At 43.5% G+C, this 22,667-nt stretch overlaps 2 protein-coding genes across 9 annotated transcripts in view; both read right to left on the minus strand.

Annotated features, from left to right (window-relative positions):
• Positions 1–3,965, minus strand: part of LOC121019435 (formin-like protein 3) — a 30,443-nt gene extending 26,478 nt beyond the window's left edge. For all 7 annotated transcript variants that reach the window (XM_040458886.1, XM_040458889.1, XM_040458885.1 and 4 more), the window contains exon 1: positions 1,491–3,965. The gene's annotated coding sequence lies outside the window, so the exon portion shown is untranslated. The remainder of the gene's footprint in view (positions 1–1,490) is intronic.
• Positions 3,966–4,053: 88 nt separating this feature from the next.
• On the minus strand, positions 4,054–18,836 carry LOC121019434 (acyl-coenzyme A synthetase ACSM1, mitochondrial-like). Of its 2 annotated transcripts, none has more exons than XM_040458883.1 (8): positions 18,730–18,836; positions 16,319–16,442; positions 14,038–14,118; positions 13,387–13,488; positions 8,226–8,353; positions 6,845–6,944; positions 5,850–5,969; positions 4,054–4,369 (listed from the first exon to the last, which is right to left on the minus strand). In XM_040458883.1, exons 1-8 carry the CDS (start codon positions 18,753–18,755, stop codon positions 4,283–4,285), a joined length of 768 nt encoding a protein of 255 aa, XP_040314817.1. In that variant the 5' UTR covers positions 18,756–18,836; the 3' UTR covers positions 4,054–4,282. The 2 variants fall into 2 exon arrangements, with proteins under 2 accessions (XP_040314817.1, XP_040314818.1); XM_040458884.1 differs by lacking the exon at positions 4,054–4,369 and adding an exon at positions 4,895–5,054.
• Between the last annotated feature and the right edge of the window lie 3,831 nt (positions 18,837–22,667).

The raw sequence follows: 22,667 nt of genomic DNA on the forward strand, positions 1-22,667 counted from the left end.
TGGGCAATAGCTGAACAACAGAGAAAGCAAAGGAGGACAAAACTGCAAGAACAATCAAATACGCAAGCAGACAGGAAGGTTTAACCCTTTCTCAGCAAGTCAAAGCAGATAGAACATCCATAAGATACAGATCTTGATAGCAAACCATCTGAATCCCACAGCTATATCCATATATGTGTCCACATGTACATAACACTGTAGAGGACACATTCACTTTAGGCACAGAGGATACAGTTACAAAAATTCACCCTATTTATTATGGCCATAAGGGAAATTTCAAATGAATGAAATGACTTCAGAGGAAGGAAATCACACAAAGCATGTTTTGGTAATACAATGTGCTAGAAATCACTAATAAAGAGGTAACTAGAAATTCCCATATGCTTAGAAATTGAGAAGTTCCTCTAGAAGTAGAATATGAATCAAGAAATCCCAAAGAAAAAGAGCTATATTTGAACTAAATGATAGGAGCATGATAAAAATGTAATCAAAAATGTCTCCTGGCCTGGAATATCCTGGAATATTGGTGTGAGAAGATTGTCTGGTCCCCACGTCAGCTCTAATTGACCTAGACATTTTAACACCACAAACAGTGGTAGATCTGTCACTTATCTGTGTGACCCTCTGACCGATTAGCATGGGCTGTACATTATGAACCTTACAGGGGGAGAATTCAACTGACTCACATGGGATCTCCTGAGGTCTCCAGGAATGAGAGCATTCTAAGAAAAATAGTTCATCAGCTTCCCTCCTGAGGGACCTGGGACAACACCCAGATTGTTGGCAGCACCAGCTGTGCTGGGCAGGGAGGGCCAAGCAGGTGGGCAGGGGCCAGGGACCCAGGTGACTAGACAAACCCACTGTGATCATCTCTCCTGGGCCCTGTCCTGAGCTGAGCTTCCTAAATAGTTCCCTACATGATTGACACAATGTTTCCCCAACTCATTCAGGCCCAAGGCAGCTGAAAATCATTGCTCTGAACCCCCTCGCTTTTATTTTTATGTAAATGTATTGTAACAGGACCCATTCTGGCACTGCTAAATACCTAAATACAAAGAAACCATACAAAACAAGCAAAACCAAACCAGAACAGGTGTAAAAACCCAATAGTGTTCAATTTCGTTTAGATGCTGCTGCCTGCCTAATGAGCCCCAGTGTTGGGCTGTCCTGGTCTCCTGGTCTCAAGGAGAGACCAGCTACAGAAGAGGTAGAGTCCAACTGGCCTAAAAGTGAATGGGAGAGAGGGCCCTGACTATAAGGGGGCCTAGGGAATTCCATGAAGCATGGCCAGGGTCATCCCGAGTATAACTGCAGCAGGGATCAGGGAAAGAAGAAGCAGTTAACAGAGTTTGGGGGCCTTGAACAAGTGAGATCATTCATGGAGGTGAGGAAGTATCCCCAAAGCCAAAGTCAGCCTCCCATCTGGGGAGTCCTTCATGGTCCCTGGGGGTAGGGCCAGGAGCCTAGTGAGATCCAACTCTGCTGCTTACCAGCTGTGGACCCTGGGCTGGTGTCCTTCAGTAAAATGGGAGTGGCCATGCCGGTGTCCAGAACTGTGCTGAGGACAAGAGAAAGCCACGTGCTGAGCACTAGTGGATATCAGTGTCATCACCTCCATGAGGCATGTGCCTTCCCAGTCTGGTGGCTTATATTTGCACAGCTGTTAAAGGTAACACAGGTGGAAACCACAGTTCGCTCCAGTTTCAGGCCTGTGCTAAGCCTTTTCCTTTGCAGACATCATCTCTCAGGACCCAGTGGTCGGTACCATCTCCAACCCCTTGCACAGATGGGGAACTGGGCTCAGAGCCCTCACAGGGAAGGCTGTACCCAGGCTGAGAAAAGGCTCACTGCTGACTTGGGTCTGGGAGGGGACGTTGGGAGAGGGGAAGCTGGGGCCTGGAGACTCCAGAGGGAGGAGAGGCCACGGAGATGCTTGGCACCACAACCCAGCTTTGCTCCAGGTCACCCTGTACAGAAGATGAGCCAAACCAGGCAGCAAGGTCACAGCCTGGCTCCTCCACCTCAGGATGATGGCCATTCATCTGTGTGGTGACCATAATGCTGTCATATACTAGTCCTGATGATGCCATTAGTGCTATTGTTGTGGGAGAGGGCACAGCCCACTCTGACACACCCCAAGGGTCCTGGGGAGACTCACCTCACTTGATCTGGCCCCATGAAGCACTCTCACCTAAGTGTACCCTGTCCCTACCCTGTGCCCCTATCCCTGTGGCCACCATACCCTGGCCACTCTCTGGAGTCTAGGCCTAGGCACAACCCTCAATAAGGCACTGACATGGGGCAGGTGCCCAGCAGTGGGTTGAATCCATGAAAACACCCCTTCAATGACAACTGAGATGGGCAGGTCATGCCAGAGTCTGTGCACCCCTTCTTCTTGTCGTGGCCTCCACTGGAGTGCCAGAGCTGTCCTGGACGGTGTGTGTGTGTGTGTGTGTGTGTGTGTGTGTGTGTGTGTGTGTGTAATCTGCATTGTGCCCCTGTGAGTTCTGTGTCTGTGGGTATAGTGACTGTGGACATGAGTTTTCTGCCTTTTGACTATCCAAGAGTCTTCTGTGTATGCATGTGTATCTGTGTCTGTGTCTCTGAATGAGGGTATGTTTGCTGTGTAATTCTCTGTCTGTGGCTATATTATATTGTTGGGTCACATGTATCCCTGAGGGAGTATCTGTATGCATCTGTGTTTCCTGTCTGTGTGTGTATTGGTTGCATGTGTGTGAATCTGTGGCTCCTTTTGGTGTTCCTGATCATACCTGTATGTGTATGTGTGTGTGTTTTCCGTGTGTGTGTGTATGTGTGTGTGTTTTCCGTGTGTGTGTGTGTGTGTGTGTGTGTGTCCAGTGTGTGTTGAGGTTGTTTCATGGGGCTATTTCATGTGACCCTGAAGGAGTGTGTGTACCCCTTTGTGTGTGTGTATCCCTCTGTGTGTATCTGTGTGTGTGTGTGTGTATGTGTGTGTGTGTGTGTGTGTGTGTGTGTGTGTGTGTGTGTGTATTCCTCTCAGGGTGTCATTGGCTATGTCTGCAGTCTGGGTCTGTCTGTGAGCCTGTCCATGAGCCCTATACCTGAGTCCCAGATGATGCTGTGGGTGGTTCCATGCCTGTGTGTATCTGTGCTTGTGGTGTCTGTTTCTTTCTCTGTGCATGTGTGTGTCTGTGCACCTCAGAAGTAAGTAGCTACAGAGGGAACCCTTCAAGGGTAATCCTGGGGTGGGTGAGCAAAAGACAATATGTGCTTCCCCCACCCTCAGGCTCAGCTCCCTCTGCCCATTTTTCTCCCAACCTCCAGTGCCCCCCACTTCGGGTGCCATCTCGGTCTCCAAGGATGGATGGAGTGAAGGGCAGCTCACAGGACCACAGGCCAGTAGCAGGGAGGGCTGCGGATGGCAGGAGGAGGTTATAAAGTGTGGGGAGGGCTCCTAGACCCTGGTGAGGCTGAGAGATACCTAGGCCCTGGGAAGGGTGAGTGAGTGAGTGGGGGCCCCAAGGCAGGGCTGGGGAAATAGAGCTCCTGGGCCCCATGGAAGGAATGCAGGATTGGGCACCCCGGAAAAGAGCTGGAGGAGTCCTGCAGGACTCCTGAGTCCCCAAAGGGCAGATCCTTCACTCACCTGTGCTGGCGCAGGCTGAGGCCAGGAAGTGGAAGCAGCAGCAGCAGCAGCAGCCGCAGCATTCAGAGGCAGTGGCAGCAGATCCGTGGAATGGTGGATGGAGCAGGGAGCCATGGTCTTTCGAACAAGTGGAATCACCACGCTGGGCTGCCCTCGGCCCTTTCCCCCTTCCCCGGCCACCTCACTAGCTCTGGCCCTGGCCTCATCCTCAGCAGGGCATGGTCAAGCCAGACAGAGATGGACACCTGGGGCCACAGGAATGTCCCCCTGACCTCTGTGTCCTAGTTGTTGAATGGGCATAAGGAGTCACCCAGGGTCCCTGGCACCAGAGTTTTCTCTGATGGAACTTGGGAAGAATTATGGAGGAATAGCATTTAGTGCCAGTTTATTCACAGAATAAAAGCACAACATAAGGTCGCCTCGGATGCTGATGTCAACGTTTTATTACCAGACCACATTTGGAGCACTTACCCAGGGATGTGGAGGGAAGACAATAACATATTAATTAAGAGAACAAAAATGCTAGAACATTGGCACTCCTGATGCTACAAAACAGTGCTCTACATTCCCCTCCTCACCCTCTCCATAGTGGGGAAACTGAGGCAGTCAAGGATGTGGTCAAGATTACAGAGTGGTTTCTGAGTGTTTTGTTGATTACATCTGACCAAACTCCTTTTTCCGAAGTTCACTTCTCTTAATCTTGCCAGTGATGGTTTTGGGCAGCTCTGGGACAAATTCCACCTGGTTGAGGATGAAGCAAACCCATCCTGACTTAGTCCTGCTATCATTTACTACCAATGCCCCACCTCCCTTCTTTGCCTTTGCACAGTCCCCCAGACAGGCTAGCACCATGTAGTGGCCTCACTAGGCTCCACCAAGTATGTCACATTGTCCTTTGACCCACTAAGCTGGATGTAGCCCTGTGACATGCTCTGACCAGTGAAATGTGAGTGGGAGTGAAGTGTGCCACCTTGAACACAACACTTGGGAACAACTGAGTCTGGTCACCTCTCTGTCCATCTCTTATGTCACCTGGTAGTTACCTTTGATGGGTGCTCTTTTATCCTGGTCCCAGGGGGACCATGGTGGACATGTGGTATGAGCAAGGAAGAAACTTCCCTTATTATAAGGTTCTAAGATTTTGGGGCTATTTGCTACCCACAATAACCTCTAGCCCATCCTAACTTTCATGCATCCTCTGTTTTCCTCCTAAGAGGCAGGACAGCCCAACATTCAAAGCATGATCTCTTGTCAGATTCATGTGGGTCTGAGTTCCAGCTCCATCCTTTTATTAACTCCAACCTCAGGCAATTTACTGGGAGTCTCTGAGCCTCCGTTTCTGCTCCGTAAAATGGGTGGTTACGGCATCTCAGGTTTGAAGAGGATTAAATCAAATAGTAAAAAAGTAAATCTTTGAGTCCAGGACCTGGTACACATAGTGAATGCCAATAAGTGTTAGCCGTATAGCTTTATGTCCTGATTGTAAACATTCAGAAAATGCAGCAACGTATTATTACAAAAGAAGGAAATGTTAATTTGTGGCATATGTATCCTTTCAAACTGTTGTTTTCCAACAAATATGATATTAGGTATATTCATTTACAGCCTGCTTTTTTCTCTTAATAAGGTACTGTGATGTTTTCAAGTTACAAATAAAAGATCTGCATTGTCTTTTTAAATTATAGGACTACATTAAATACCATAAATAATGTAATCATTTCTCTATTCCTGAACACTTCCATAGGTTGCACATGGCCTTGAAAACAAATGAAGTAGAATAAAAACTCTCAGAATGTATTGTATGTTAGAATGAATATTACTTTGTTAGCCTTTATTTGTTATGTATCTATACATGTACTGGGTTGCAATTTAGAATGTATTTCTTACTACGAATAATGTTTTTAAAATGTGTAGCAGTTATTGATTGGAATTTCTTTTCCAAATGTTCAAAGATTACAAATAATCTTGATGTCTCTGGGCACTTGTCTCAATTTTTTTTCTTTACGTTGACCTGCCAGCCATGTTTTTGACACAGGACAAAGTTTCCCTCTGATTAAGTTGGTTGCCCCATATCACTGAGTTGAACTGCTTCTTCTGCATAGGAAAATGTTCATTCTGTTGGCTACATAAGCTTCTCCTTGGCCACCCTAGCGGATTCGGGGCAGCAGAGCCCCAGGAACCACTGGCAGGAACCACATCCCATCCATCTGCCCTCACTCACCTTCCTCGGGTACTTATATGGGGCTGTCACTGACTTCACATACTGCTGCAGCTCCTGGGTGAGCTGGTCCTGGTCATGGGAGAGGAATTCCGGGGTCAGGACAATAAATGCCTTCACCACCTGTAGTGCAGAACCAGAGTGAAGGCTCAGGCTGAGTGGCAACCAATTGTATAGTTTAAAAAGTAAATGTTTATTAAGTAAATGGAAAAACAAGGGAAGAGTTGAGCCTTTGCAGAAGATAACGGCCAGTTTCCATACTTCCAATTTCTACTCTTTGTCTTAGAAAATAACCTCTCAGCCTCCATTTCCTTCTCAGTGATGTGGGGATAGCACAGCTTCACCCCTCAATGCATTTATGTCAAGATTCATTGAGATATTACATGCAAAACATGAAGCCAGTTTAAATTATTTGTATTCCTATCATTATCATCACCATTTTTACTATTATTGTAGATAGAGTTCTGTGGGCACGAAATAAATGTTGGTAATTAGATAGTTTTATATTACTTATGTCCCTATTACAGGGCACAGGGCCTTGTACATAGTAGGTAGTCAGCACACACCTGTTGAACCAATGAATGCATGATCCAGAGAAGGATTACTCAAATTCCCATTCCACCTCCACCACTTAAGAGCTTTGTGATCAGGCAAGTTACTTAATCTCTTTATGCTTGTTTCTTTACTGTAAAAAAGGATATCAGAATCCTTAAAGAATTAGGCTGTTGTGAGGGGGAAATGAGTTGGCACAGAGCAAGGGTTCATTCAACAGCAGATTGGAGGCCTCAGTGTGCAGGATTCACAAGCACCATTTTGTCACAGTTTTGGCCCAGTGCCCTCTGGTGACCACACAGTGTAAATGCACATGCACATGCTCTCTGCCCTCCCTTCACCTTAGGTGGGAGGCTAGGAAAATAGGGCCTGGGGGATGTCTTTCTTGCACCGGCCTTCCAGGTGCCCACACACAGACAAGATGACCTCTGTGTCTTCCTCCTTACCTCCTTTCGAATCGGGTCTGGGCTGCTCACCACAGCTGATTCAGCCACTGCTGGATGTTCGGACAGGGCATTCTCCACCTCTGCTGGCCCGATTCGGTACCTGGAGGATCAATGACTCCTTCTTGGTTTCTGAGCAGCTGGCAGGGCTGGGTGACCCAGGCCTTCAAGTGTCATATTTTGCAGAGTCACATCTTCCTTTGCCATGTAGGATAACTGTCTCAGGGAGCCCAGATACCTGTGACCTTCCTCTGTCTTGCACTTCATGTACACAATACAACACTCACATGCTCCCCAGGCTTTCTCACCTACTGCCTCTGGTCTGGGAAGAGGGCCCAGGTTTAGTCCTCCCTGGGTTCCAGGGCTTGGCTCAAGCAGCTTCCCCTGGCATGAAACCTATTGGCAGCCTCAACTTTTACCTTAAACATTCATGTGAACTCTGTATCCTATTCCCCACTATATTAGCATGTTTTAGAAATTAAAAAAGGAAACAAACTCACTCCCTGAAATCTCCAAGAGGACTTGTTACTCTAGTGTAATATGCCAAAAATCTTTTAAATCACATACGTGTTAGGGACAACAGACTTAGAGCCAGATAACTTGTTGAAATCTGGGTTGCAGCCCGTTCCCTTTGAAACTTTAGGAAACTTTCTTCACTGGTAACTCAGTTTCCTCATCTGCAAAATGGGCATAATTGCATGTACCTTCTAGCATTGAGAGCTGGATTATATAAAGCACTGCGGAGTGTGCCTCCACATAGGAAGTGCTCCATAGAGGTCAATTGCTATTACTTATTATTAAGTTTTTCTGTGAAATGCTGTGTCCAATCAGAGAAGCCAAGCATAGAATAAGCTTCCTCAACCAGTAGGGGTCAAAGTAAAGTCTTCCTTCTAAATCCTTTAAATTGTACAATGTCTTTTTTTTTATGTTTATTTATTTTGGGGAGAGAGAGACAGACAGACAGACAGACAAAGTGCAAGAGGGGGAGAGACAGAGAGAGAGGAAGACAGGGAATCTGAAGCAGGATCCAGACTCTGAGCTGTCAGTACAGTGTCTGACATAGGGCTTGAACTCAAAGACTGCGAGATCATGACACAAGCAGAAGTTGGATGCTTAACCAGCTGAGCCACCCAGGTGCCCCTAAATTGTATAATGTCTTATGTTCCTCTTGAAGACCTTGTTGAACTTCATTTTGATTGATTCTTCTGGATGCAGGGCTTGGGGAAGATACACAGATAGCCCCAGAAAAGGACCTCATAGACAAAGTTTTGTTCAGAATTAGCCTGAGGGTCAAATCACCAACACATGGACAAATGTATGGACAAGCTAGATCCCATCAGGCATGTGAGAGTGATGCTTCCTGGCTCAGATCAGCCATACCTACCCAGAGGAATTGATGATGTCATCATTCCTCCCAAGGAACCATATGTAGCCCTCTTCATCCATAGTTGCTCTATCCCCAGTGTTGTAAAAGTCCCCACACTCCACTTCGGCAGTCTTTACTGGGTTGTCCTGAAAAGATAACAGCACCCGTTTGTTGAAGACAATTAGTTTAAATTAAAAAAAAATTTTTTTACTGTTTATTTTTGAGAGAGAGAGAGGAAGGGGCAGACACACACACATACACACACACACACACAGAATCTGACGCATGCTCCAGGCTCTGAGCTGTCAGCACAGAGCCTGATGCAAGGCTCGAACTCATGAAGTGTGAGATCCTGACTTGAGCTGAAGTCAGATGCCCAACCGACTGAGCCACCCAGGCATCCCTGAAGGCAATTACTTTAGCGATGATGACCCACAACCTGGTACTCAGATCTGGGTTCAAATTCTGCTCCTTGTTCTACCTGGCACTGAGACAAGTTTTGTAATCTTTCTGAGTCTATTTTCACTACCTCCAAGTACTCAATGCACACTACTTGCCAATTAGTGGACAATAATGAGCCAATTTTAAGGACAAATTTTTGTGTGGAGCTCTAGTAGAATAAAATTTCCACTAGAGCATGGACCCTTTTATTTATTGTTCTCAACTTAGCATTCACAGTGTGTCTGAAAAAATGAGAGGTGTCAAAAACTTTTGTTAAAAGAATTTCCTTCCCCCAATACTATCTCACCCGATCCTCCCAGAAAGCCTATAAGGCTGGTATTTTTCAAATTAAACTGTTTACTTTAAGATAATTGTATACTTGCATGCAGTTATAAGAAATAACACAGATATCCTGTGTACCATTTACCCAGTTTCCCTCATGGTAGCATCTTGCAAAACTGTACTTCAATATCACAACCAGGATATTGACATTGCTACAATCCACCAATCTCAGATTTCCCAGTGGTTTATTTGTACTTATGTGTGTGTCTGGTGTATTCAGTAATTTGCAACTTTATCACATGTGTAGGTTCCTGCATCCACCACCATGGTCAAGACACAGAAGGCTCCCACAGTCCCAAGGATCATTGCTCTTTTGTATCATACTGACCTCCCTCCTGCTTTCCCTCCCTCCTCCCTCCAAATCCCAAACTCCTTGACAGTGGCTAATCTATTCCCCAGTTTTATAATTTTGTCATTTTAAGAATGTTACATAAATGGAATCCTGTAATAGTATGCAACCTTTTGGGTCTAGCTCTTTTTTTTTTTTTTTAATTTTTTCATTCCGTATAATTTTCTGTAAATTCATCCAGTTTCTTGAATTCATCAGTACTTTGATCCTATTTATTGCTAAATGGTATTTCATGTTATGGACGAACTCCAGTTTGGATGTCCACCTATTGAAGGGCATTTGGCTTGTTTCTGGTTTGAAGCTGTTGTGAATAGAACTGTTCTGAACATGCATGTACAGATTTCATGTGGGGCTAGATTTTTACAGCCCATTTAGTAGAAGAAATGAGTGTTCAGAAAAGCACAATAACTTGCTCAAAGTCACTCTGCTGGTCAGTGGAAGGGCTGGTATTTGAATTTAAAATTCTTACTCTTCAGCCTCTGCACTCAACCACTAAGCAGTGTGTTAGCATCATCCCTCACGTGGAACATAAAATGATTTTAAGAGGTTCCAGGAAAAAAAAAGTTTTATTTTTTTACTTTGAGCTTATTTTTTTTTCAGAGAGAGAGAGAGAGAGGCAGAAGGAGAGAGAGTGAACAAGAGAGCAGGGACAGAGGGAGAGAGAGAGACAGAGACAGAGAGACAGAGAGACAGAGAGACAGAGAGAAACCTAAGTAGGCTCCTTGCCCAGAGTGGAGCCTGAAGCAGGGCTCAATCTTACAATCATAAGATCATGATGAGCCAAAATCAAGAGTTGGACTGAGCCACCCAGGTGCCCCCTAAAAAAACCATTTTAAAAACATTGAATGACATCTCTTTTTAGGTTCCCTTCCAACTGGATTTTAGGCAAGAATGCCAAGACCATTCAGGGGGAAAGTTAATCTTTTCAACAAATGGCATGGAGAAACTAGGATGTCCACATGCAAATGAATGAAATTACCATATGCCATACACAGAAATTAACTCAAAATGGGTCAAAAACCCAAACAGAAGAACTGAAATTCTGGAACTCTTAGAAGAAAACATAGGGGAAAGTCTTCATGACTTTGTTTTTGGCAATTATTTATTGACTATGACACCAAAAGCACATGAAACAAACAAAAAATAGATAAAATGTTCCTTATCAAATTTTTAAAATTTTACATCAAAGGATACTATCAAGAGAGTAAAAGGACAATGCACTGAATGGAAGTAATATATGTGATATGTTGGAAGCATATATCTGATAAGAGATTCATATCCAAAATGAATAAAGAGCTCTTACAAATCAACAACAACAGAAACCCCAATTGTAAAAATAGGCAAAGGACTTCAACAGACAATTGGCCAGAGAAGATACACAAATGATCAATGAGAATATGAAGGGGTGCCTGAGTGGCTCAGCCGGTTAAGTGTCTGACTCTTGGTTTCAGCTTAGATCATGATCTCACAGCTTGTGAGTTCAAGCCCAGCATCAGGCTCCACGCTGACAGTGCAGGGCCTGCTTGGGATTCGCTCTCTCTCTGCCCTCCTCTGCTTGCTCTCTCTCTCTCTCTCTCTCTCTCAAAAATAAATAAATAAACTTAAAAAACAGTTTAAAAAGAATATGAATATGGAAAGATGCTCAACATCATTAGTCATTAGGGAAATGCAAATCAAAAGCATAATGACATACTATACCACTTCACACCCATTAGAATGACCATTGTATTTTTTTTAATTTTTTAAATGTTTATTTAGTTTTGAGAGACAGAGAAACAGAACCTGAGTGGGGGAGGAGCAGAGAGAGAGGGAGACATAATGGGGCGCCTGGGTGGCGCAGTCGGTTAAGCGTCCGACTTCAGCCAGGTCACGATCTCGCGGTCTGTGAGTTCAAGCCCCGCATCGGGCTCTGGGCTGATGGCTCAGAGCCTGGAGCCTGTTTCCGATTCTGTGTCTCCCTCTCTCTCTGCCCCTCCCCCGTTCATGCTCTGTCTCTCTCTGTCCCAAAAATAAATAAACGTTGAAAAAAACAAAAGAAATTGATGGATATACAAAACATAGAACATACATATAATGGAATATCATTTAGCCTTAAAAAATGACATTTGGTACATGCTACAACATGAGGGAGCCTTGAAAACATGTGTTAGGTGAAATGAAACCAGACACAAAAGGGCAAATGTTGCACAATTCCACTTAATTGAGGTGCCTAAAATAGGCATATTTTTTTTTTACATTTTTTAAATGTTTGTTTATTTTTGAGAGAGAGAGAGACAGAGCAGGAGCAGAGGAGGGGTAGAGAGAGACGGAGACACAGAAATCTGAAGCAGGCTCCAGGCTCTGAGCTGTCAGCACAGAGTCCAACACAGGGCTCGAACTCACAAACCATGAGATCATGACCTGAGTGGAAGTTGGACACTTATCTGACTGATCCTCCCAGGTGCGCCTAAAAGAGGCATATTCTTAAAGACAAAAAGTATATTAAAGGTTACCAACACTAGGAATATGAGGAAGAGGGAGTTGTTCAATGAGAACAGAGTTTCTATTTGGGATGAAAGAAATTTTCTGCAGATGCATGGTGGTAATTATTGCACAATATTGTGAATTTACTCAATGCCACTGAATTGTGTGCTTAAAAAATGGTGAAAAGGATAAATTTCATATTATATATATTTATCTCAATAAAAAAAATGAAAGGAAAAAAGCAAACAAATCTCAGTGGAGGGGTGACAACATATAGTCATGAGAGCATGTGAAATGACATACATATACAGGTTTGGGCATAGACTGAGGAGATCTTTGTAAAACGAAATATATAATTTCCAATTAAGAAAAAACTGTCACTGCTCTGGACTTTCCCAGTTTAATTTAACCAGAATCTCTGTGGTTGGATCCAAAAATTAATATTTTTAAATCTCCTCAAATGCAGGGTTGAGAACCACTGAAGTATATACATGTTATTCTGTGTTTACAATTTTCTCTTTTATACACATTTAAAACTGTGCTACAGTGAATAAAGGCTAGGGTCTGCATATTTGCTTTTGGGCAATAATATCTCAAAAGAAGCAGTGCCCCGCTTCCCCTGCCATAGGCCATAGAGTGACAACAGTGATACGAATGGCTGTTACTGTGGAGAAAGGAGATGGGTCTGAGGTCAATTTCAAGGTCTGTCCACCCTCCCCTGGCCAATCTTGGAAGCTGAGAATTTCTTCTTAGTGGCCACTACTGACCAGGCTAGGGTTTGTCTGGTTAAGAGTTTCAGGTATCCTTAGAATCTGTCACAGTTTTATGTAATCCCTCAATTTCTTATATAGGTGCTGGGGACCAAAAAGATGTGGGATTGAATCCTAGAGCGGCCATTTATTTGACATGCAGAAGACATACAACTCTTCCAATCTGCAGTTTCTTTCTCTGTGAAGTGCAGACAAAAGTGCCCCCTGGAGGCTCAGCATTGTTAACAGATTTGTGGTTGGTAAATGGAACTGTAGGATGTGAACCCAGTTAAAGCTTGCACTCTCAACCACAAAAGATCATTGTTACCCAAGTATGCTGCTTCTGAAACCAGACTTCTTTCTACCCCATCAGCACTTAAATGCCAGATGGCTTAGGACAGGAAGGGATGTGGGAACACGGGAGATTAATTAGAAGAGGCTTCATTGGGGGCACCTGGGTGGCTCAATTGGATAAGCTTCTGACTTTGGCTCAGGTCATAAGCTCACGATTTGTGAGTTCGAGCCCCTTCATGGGGCTCTGTGTGGACAGCTCAGAGCCTGGAGCCTGCTTTGGATTCTGTGTCTCCCTCTCTCTCTGCCCCTCCACCACTCTCTCTCTCTCTCTCTCTCTCTCTCTCTCTCTCTCTCTCTCTTTCAAATGAACACTGAAAAAAGTTTTTTAAAGAAGAGGCTTCACTGAGTTGGAGTGAATGACAGGAGGTATGAAGAAGGCTCAGGGTGCAGAGCTGAATCACCCCCACTCACTCAGCACCCACACAGCTCCCTGCAGGGATTTTCAGGGCCTGGAAGGGGTCAGGTGAGGGTCACCACTTACCTCATAGCACATGAAGAGGCCCAGGGGCTTGGTTGGCTTGATCCTGATGCCAATGTTGCCTTCAGTGTTGCGCGGCAGGATGTTGCCCTTCTCATCAATGATCTGGAGCAAGAGTCCTGTGAATCCCGCCCTGCAGGGCCACCCCAACACACCTGCCACACCCAAACGTTAGCTGACTATTCCTGTGACACCAGTGAGAATAAATGGGGGGAGAAGCCCTGTCAGAAAATAAATTAAAACTGCCAAAAGTGTTTGAATTCAGCAAATGGTGAAATCCCAGTCATGGGTCTATTTGTTTCATGGATATACAAGCATTGCAAATGCATCGTCAAGCTGGAAGACACAGGTGAGCAAAAACTAGAAGCACCAGCTGATGGAGAGAGATGCCAGGGTGCTCCAGGTGCTCTGGTCCCATCTGTTGTGTGTGAGGCCTCCAGCTGCCAGGCTCAGCTGCATTCCTGCCCAGGATACTGCAGCTCTCAAACGAAGCCTCCCAAGGAAACCAGAGGGAAAATAGGAGGAGAGGAGGAAGGACGGCAACTGGGGCAGGGGAGTGGGGTGGGAACAGCTGGTTCTGTCACCTGGTGTCACACAATTGTCCAATCCCAGCTAAGCCCTAACTATTCCTGGCCAATGTCTTTAGGACCAAACCTGGATGTCGAAGGGGGGGATACTTATCCCCATGGAACCTGGCTTGATCTTCATTCCCCGTAAAGTGCCACAACTTATTCCCTATTTACAAAAGAAAGAAAATGGGGTTGGTCAAAGAGTCCTGGCTGATTGCAAAGCATCAAGAACTATACACAGCATCCTGGCTCACCAATGTCATTTGATGCTGTGCAAAGAACTCTTATGAGAAAGCTAGAAGGCCCAGATTCAAGGTAAGGTGCAAGGCATTGACCTAACTCTGGTCTGCAGATGTTCACAGCACCTGTAGGCATGTAATATCAGGTGTGGTGGGCCCACTATATGTCAGACATGTGTCCATTTGCTGGAGGAAGGCCATGAAACCATTAATGTTTACTTGGGGCTGTTGAACAGTGACAGGAACCTAGTCTCAATTATTCAGAGCTGTGTTGAGAGTTTTCATATTGTTTGTGTTGTCCCTTCCACTAGAGAACTGCCCCACTCCCTTTATCTTCCTGATACACCATATTCCTCCTTTATGGTACTCTAAAATATCATTTTTTCTAAAGTTAAGTCAGACTAGGATTTGTTTCATGGATATGAATCTTCACTCCAGTTGTGTGCCAATTAATCCTCTTTGATTTCTCTTCTGTAAAGGTGGGTAATTATAACACTTACCTCCCAGAGTACCTGGGTGTACGGAAAACCCTTCACCCAGTGCCAGGCACACCAGGTTATGTTCAATAAACATTATTCAGCCCCCAAGAAAAGTCAGTTGGGAGATTCTTCTGTAGTATTTTCCCTTCATACTTCCATTGTAGCCAACAGAGCATCATACTTATTTTTGCTTGTCTGTTTCTCTCAGTGGATAACAAGCATCCTGAGAATAGAGACTGCCCCATTCATTTCTATATCCAGCATTCTAGTGCAACCCCTGCTTAAATACAAGAGTAACTGCAAGGTGAGTATGTACAAGCGGTTGGACACTGTAGCCAGAGCTTTATATTCATCCTTTCATCTCCCTTATTACAACCTAGAAAGACTGGATAATATTTCCATTTTGGAGATGGAGAAGCAGAGACTCTGGAAGGTTCAATGCTATGCCTATGGTCTTGAAGCCCGTGATTGGCAAGGCTGAGATCTGAACTGGTGTCTGAGTTCCTGGGAGGGGAAGCTCTTTCCCCTTTGCTATGTTATTGCTCACAGTACAGGCATATGGAAAATGTTCCATAGACGAGGCAGTAGGTATGAAAGTACATTGAGAAATACAGCACGAGTCAAGTATAAGGGAGTATTCTGTCTATTGTTGCAAATAATTAATGTAAAGGGATGTCATGGGTGTAGGTAGCTCCCATTCCACCACCCTCCACCTTGTCCAAATATAAACTATGAACTGTACAAGGACAAACTTGAAATCTTAATATATCTCACCCTGAAGCAGACCAATTAACTGATTATTTAAAATAATTTTTTTCCAAAAAAAAAAGTCAGTGAAGTATATTAATTGAGGCTAAAATAGCCATTTTGCTGCCGTTCCTGAGATGGCAGCCATCCCTCTGTCAGCCTCGGGGATAATAAGGAGGTTGGGGAAGTGGCTCTGTCCAGCAATAGAAGTGGCTTGAGAATGTGTAGGATGAGAGATACCTGCCCCCACTATCATTGATAAAGTTGTTGTGGTTTACAACATGCATGACACTCTGAATGCCCCACCACATGGCTGCTCAGTGATGCCTTTGAGAATCACACTGTGTGTGTGTGTGTGTGTGTGTGTGTGTGTGTGTGTGTGTGTTTGGTATATACAGAAAGTCTCTGCTCCCTCCTCCACTCCAGCTAGTGTCTCACAATCAAACCTGTGTGCTGTTCACCTAAACCCCCAGAAATGAACTTCTGGGGCCAACTTCTGGCTGTTGTGGTTGTTACCCTAGGAAGGGATGGTGAAGTGGGCAGAACTTGTGGATGGTGGCCTCCTTGTTACTGGAGAGAACCTCCCAGTTCTCCTCCACCCTTGATGAGCTCCATAGAGCTTAATGATCACAGGGACAGTGGCATCATGTCCTTAGACCACTTTCAAAGTCCTCACCCAATAGTTTTCAGCACACTGGCCTCTTGACACATTGATTAGCTGTGAATTATCTTTGTGCAAACTGATTTGGGGCAAACTAGCCTAAAACTCTGAAGCCCCATCATCTTCAGGCAATGCTGTGAGCAGAGTGGGGCCTCTGCACACACATGATTCAGCTCCTCTGCTGGGTATGGAACCCAGCTAAGCACATCCTGACTGGCCCAGAAAGGACTGTCTACCTACTGTTTCTGACTGTCCATAGACCTCGTAGAGCAGAACGCCTGTCCGTCTTCTCCACTCCTCTTGCTCCTCTGGCAGCAGAGCCTCCCCACCAGTAATGCAGTCCTCCAGGGCAGGGAACCTGAGACTAAGGGAAAGGCAAGGTATCAACAGAACTTGTGGTCAGGTCTTGGATGCTCTGTCCCAGGCCCAGAGTGTTAAGAGCTCACTCATAGCCTTGCCATCTGGATCATTTATCCTCCTGCTTCCTCATGTTCTTACTTGTCTTTGGGGCAATTTACTGGAGGTCAAAGCCAAGGGAAAGTCACTCATTTCCTGGTGGTTCATATTAACTCTTCTGGCAAGGGGTGGGTGGTGGTGGTGAGGCTAATGGGTTTGGTCAAAAGTTTGGACCAAATTTGGAAGTTGACGTAGAAAGATGGCAAAGACGTATTTTTCAGGCCTTGTCTTAACATCCTCTGTGGCTAAGAAGGATATTTTATAAACCATAATGGGTGGAAGATAAGACTCCCCAAAAGCTTGTTAGGATGATAACAAAACTGCACTGCCTTCTATGAAGAGTGGAGGCATGTGAACTGAAGGGTTTTTGTATTTCTGAGCAGAAAATGCAAGTTAAGGGGTGGAAATGAATTGCTCAGGACATCAAGGAAGACCAGGATAAGTGTAGGAAGAGAGAGAAGGGTTGTAGGTAACAGCCCTGAGAGAAGGAATTTCAGGAAAAGCAGAAAAGTTGGCTGTCAACATTTGTAGTAGGTACACTGTGTGACATAAATCCTCTTTATTTTCCTCATCGAATTTTCCATAAATGAGACAAAAACAGACATAAAATAATAATGCATTCCTTGAAAGACATGGGGAGAAGCGATTGAGATCTGATTACCAGCTGGCCTGGGGCTGGACCAGGTCAGCTCTTGGGGATGAGAGAGGCAGCAGACATCTTGTCCACCTTTCCATCCTCATCACACTGTCCTGGTGCCTTTAGAGTCAGGGGTGATGGACAGGAGGGCTGGTTTTACTGAGGTGTTTTCTTCATTATTCAGCTTTATTCAAAATAGATAAAATGGGCAGAGTGTGATGCAGTCACTAGTTATGACATGGTTGGATTTTACTGGATTTGGACAAAGATAATCATCTGACGAACACTTCAAAAACTTGCTAATTATGAGTTTTGAAACATAAACGGAGTCCAACCAGCATGAGGCTTCATGAATAAAATCAAGTTGTGTTTCAGAATTAGCTTTGTAAGGGTAGTCATTAAACACCTTAATATTTTAATTCTATATTTAAAACATGTTACTCTGATTTTTGGAGCAACCATTTTAATTTCAGAGTCTTTAAAAGATTCATGAACGCCCATATGTTTCAAAGAGCAGATTCCCGTTTAGCTAAAATTAACTCACAAACATGGGAAAATGCAAAAAGAAAACTATAGGAAGAGAAAACTATGCATCCATCAGATTGACAAAAATGAAAAACTCTGACAATAACAGGTGATGCCAATGTGATGGAACAATGGGAATTCTCCTACCTTGCTAGTGGGAGCATAGATGGGTTCAATATCTTGAAAAATTGGGTTGTAGAATGTAGTGTCAGTGTGAACTAGCAATTCTTATTCCAGAAAAATGTGACAGAAATCCATGCTTATATGCACCAGGGTACATGTGCAATAATTCAATGCAGCACTAATCATCAATAACCCCCAAATAAAAACTACCCGAGTGTCCATTAATGGTAGAACTGAAAAAAATATGCAATGTTTTAATATAATGGGATATTATACAGCAATGAAAATTAACTACAGCAACATGTAGCAACATAGACACATCTTAAAAACATAATGTTGAAAAAAGAAGCCAGATATTCCAGAATAATGTATGATTACATGCATAAAGTTCAAAGGAAAGTAAAATATAATAATTTGTTTAGGGTTATTTCCTTAGGAGGTTATCTGTAAGGGAAAATAAGGAAACTAACACCACAAAAGTCAAGATATGAGTTCCTTTAGTGGAGATAGGGAGTCATGAAGATACCTCTGGGGTGTGGGCAATATTCTATTTTTGTGACTCATGTGAGTGGTGACATAGGTGTTTTGTTTTCAACAATTCATTAATCTATAAATTTATGTGTTATGTATTTTTCTGTATGTTTGTCCTTTCATATGTAAAATATTCAAAAAGTAATAAACCTACAATTATGCAAGACTCACTTAGCATTTCATTTGGATCTCTTAGTCCTGCTTTAAGGAATCAATTAGACTGACTAATGATAATTAGTCAACACTTAACTTACCACACACACACCTGCACACCCCTCAAAGAACCACAGTTAAAAAGTCAGATCACAGTAGGTTGGATTCCTTAAATTCCTACCCAAAGATTGTTATGACCAGCCAGCCACCACCACTTCTACCATACCTGGTAGAAATCTGCTGTAGAATCATTCGATACACAGCTGGCGCAGCAAGGCACCGGGTGATGGGGTATTTGAACAATGTCTAGAAAGTGAGGAGAGAAGGAATTTTATTCTTATAGTAAGGATTTAAAATATCGGCTATTAACATTTTAATTCGGATCTCCCCTGTAAGACAGCCCAGTAGTCATTTGTTACTTTTTTCGATATACCTATATTGAGCATGAATTTTGTGCATAGCATGTATCAGGCACTGTTGGGGGGAATGAAAAAAGAGTTAGATAATATTCCAACTGGGAGTTTGTACTAATAATAGAGGAGATAAAACAGGACTCAAATGGTAAGGCAGAAATTGGTAGATGTCATAAGAGATACTGGAAGGAGAACTTAGCAGAGGGAAATACTCCTTCTGATTGGGTGATCCAGGGACCTCATGGAACATGTGGCATTTAGTTGTGGTATTTAACAAATGGATATGGTCTCTATAGGCAGAGGAATGGAGGATGTTCTTGCAGGTAGAACGAGTAACAGGAGCAAGTCTCCAGGGTTGAAGAAACACTTAGGTATAGTCAAAAGATGGTTTATTTAGACAGGAGAGGCACAAGAAGTAACTTTAGGAAGACTGAGGTTAGATTTAGACAGGTGAAGGGCAGGAAGTAAATTGAGGATGATTGACCTTAGTTGGAGATCAGATAGAGTCTACAATGTCTGGTATTCACCATTGTTTTGCTAGAAGTGGGAGTCTTTCAGTTTCGGATCAGGGTGGAGATACCCTGGGAGGGCAAGAACACTGAAGAGGAGAGAATGTGGGTTTGGGGTCTGCCTGCCTGACTTCAATCCTGTTACTTAATTCCTCTGCAATTCTGTTCCCTTATTTGTAAAATGGGAATATATATACCTTCCATGCAGAACCATAGGGAAGAGGAATGGGCACAGAGAGAGAGAATCCCAAGCAGCTTCCCTGCTCAATGTGGAGCCTGACACAGAGCTCGATCACAGAACCCTGGGATCATGACCTGAGCCAACATCAAGAGTCAGTCACTCAGCCAACTGAGCCACCTAGGGGCGCCAGTCCCTCTCTTTCTGAGTCCAATCAACTTCCTTCCTTCCTTCCTTCCTTCCTTCCATCCGTCTGTCCTTCCTCCCTCCCTCCCTTCCTTTGTTCATTCATTCCTTCCTTTCTTGTCTCCCTGTCTTTCTTTCCAGTATAATTAACATACAGTGTTATATTAGTTTCAGATATACAATATACTGATTCAACAATTCTATGTATGACTGATTGCTCATCACGAGAAATATATTCTTAACCCCCTTCACCTATTTCACCCGTCCCCCCCCACTTCCCCTCTGGTAACCATCAGTTTATTCTATATAGTTAAGAGTCTGTTTTTTGGTCTCTTTTTTTTTCTCTTTGTTCCTTTTGTTTCTTAAATTCCGTATGAGTAAAATCATATGGTATTTGTCTTTCTCTTACTGATTTAGCATTATACCCTCTAGATCCATCCAAGGTGTTGAAAATGGCAAGATTTCATTATTTTTTATGGCTGAGTAATATTCCATCATATATAGAGACACACATACATATACATCTTCTTTATCCATTTATCTATGGATGAACACTTGATCTGCTTCCATAATGTGGCTATTGTAAATAATGCTGCAATAAATATGGGGGTGCATATATCCTTTCGAAATAGTGTTTGCATATTATTTGAGTAGACATTCACTAGTACAATTAATGAGTCATGTGGTAATTCTATTTTTAATTTTTTGAGGAACTCCATACTGTTCTCCACAGTGGCTACACCAGCTTGCACTTCTACCAAACAGTGCATGATGGTTGCTTTTTTTCCACATCCTCGCCAACACCTGTGGTTTGTTGTCTTTTTGATTTTAGCCATTCTGACAGGTGTGGGGTTATATCTCCTTGTGGTTTTGATTTATATTTCCCTGACAAGGAGTGATGGTGAGCATCTTTTCATGTGTCTGTTGGCCATCTGGATGTCTTCTTTAGAGAAATGTCTGCTCATGTCCTGCTCATTTTTTTAAGTAGGTTTCACTCCCAGCATGGAGCCCAATGTGGGGCTTGAACTCACAACCCTGACATCAAGACCTGAGCTGAAATCAAGAGTAGGACACTTAACTGACTAGGCCACCGAGGCGCCCCAAAAGTGAAAAATAAATCAAAATAATTAAACTTTCAAATGCTGCTGTTTGTGTCTTCGTGTGTGTGTGTGTATGTGTGTGTGTGTGTGTGTAAATTTGTGTAATTAATAATTTGAACTAATTCAAGCTTAAAACACACTGAGACCTTGGAGACACCCATGTACTAGTGGAGGAGGGGAGGGGAAAGGTGGATTCGGTGTTCTTTGTGCAGCTTTAAGCCTCAGAGACTGGCAGGATGTGAGCAGTGAACAATGATGGAGAGGCAGATATTGACATGAGGTGAGAAATGAGAAATGGGAAATGTAGTCTGACATGCTGGAGGATTCATCAGATGGACCTGGGGTAGAAAAACAAGGGGGAATTTGCATGGAGGGAGAAGACTAGACCCAAGGTACAGTTTTGAAAGCCCCTTGAATGGATGCCCATGCTGGTGAAATGGAAGTAGAGGAGATTTTTTAGAAGGAAGAAGAAGGGTGAGGACAGACGCTTGTAGGGCTGCAGTGTTTAGGAGTAAGCTGGGTGAAGAGGATGTGGCTGGAGCAAGCGGAGAATGTTCTACGGAGAAATTTGATACCAAGGGAGGAAAGACTGGGTTGGTCCAGTGTGTAGCCAGGTAAAGGGAAGGTCTTTTTCAGGATGAGGAACTTTGAACATGTTTATGGACTAAGGGGGAGTACAGTTCATGAAGATGAAGAGGTTGAAAACGGGAGAAAAGAGTTAATGGATGATAGATTAATGGAGACGGGGAAGTGAGGGGTTGAAAATACAGGAGAAAAGGTTTAATGGATGCAAGATTAATGAGAAGTATAAAGAACTTCATAAGTATAAAGAACTGAGATCATACCATCCACACTTTCAGATCACAATGCTATGAAGCTTGAAATCAACCACAGGAAAAAGTCTGGAAAACCTCCAAAAGCATGGAGGTTAAAGAACACCCTACTAACGAATGAGTGGGTCAACCAGGCAATTAGAGAAGAAACTAAAAAATATATGGAAACAAATGAAAATGAAAATACAACAATCCAAACGCTTTGGGACGCAGCGAAGGCAGTCCTGAGAGGAAAATACATTGCAATCCAGGCCTATCTCAAGAAACAAGAAAAATCCCAAATACAAAATCTAACAGCACACCTAAAGGAAATAGAAGCAGAACAGCAAAGGCAGCCTAAACCCAGCAGAAGAAGAGAAATAATAAATATCAGAGCAGAAATAAACAATATAGAATCTAAAAAAACTGTAGAGCAGATCAACGAAACCAAGAGTTGGTTTTTTGAAAAAATAGGGGCGCCTGGGTGGCGCAGTCGGTTAAGCGTCCGACTTCAGCCAGGTCACGATCTCGCGGTCCGTGAGTTCGAGCCCCGCGTCAGGCTCTGGGCTGATGGCTCAGAGCCTGGAGCCTGTTTCCGATTCTGTGTCTCCCTCTCTCTCTGCCCCTCCCCCATTCATGCTCTGTCTCTCTCTGTCCCAAAAATAAATAAACGTTGAAAAAAAAAAATTTTTTTTAAATAAAAAAAATAAAAGAAAAAATAAACAAAATTGACAAACCTCTAGCCAGGCTTCTCAAAAAGAAAAGGGAGATGACCCAAATAGATAAAATCATGAATTAAAATGGAATTATTACAACCAATCCCTCAGAGATACAAACAATCATCAGGGAATACTAGGAAAAATTATATGCCAACAAATTGGACAACCTGGAAGAAATGGACAAATTCCTGAACACCCACACTCTTCCAAAACTCAATCAGGAGGAAATAGAAAGCTTGAAGAGACC

The sequence above is a fragment of the Herpailurus yagouaroundi genome, unplaced genomic scaffold (genome assembly GCF_014898765.1).
Source record: "Herpailurus yagouaroundi ecotype Mexico unplaced genomic scaffold, PumYag 222, whole genome shotgun sequence".
In the NCBI taxonomy this organism is placed as follows: Eukaryota; Metazoa; Chordata; class Mammalia; order Carnivora; family Felidae; genus Herpailurus; species Herpailurus yagouaroundi.

What these genes read in the sequence shown, in the direction of transcription:
- LOC121019434 (XM_040458883.1), bottom strand. Translation starts at nt 18,755, where the DNA reads ATGATTCTACAGCAGATTTCTACCAG. An exon ending in TCCCCCCCTTCGACATCCAG is followed by an intron (nt 13,489 to 14,037) that starts GTTTGGTCCTAA and finishes CTCTTGCTCCAG; the next exon opens with ATCATTGATGAGAAGGGCAA. An exon ending in CAGACCCGATTCGAAAGGAG is followed by an intron (nt 5,970 to 6,844) that starts GTAAGGAGGAAG and finishes TCTGCACTACAG; the next exon opens with GTGGTGAAGGCATTTATTGT.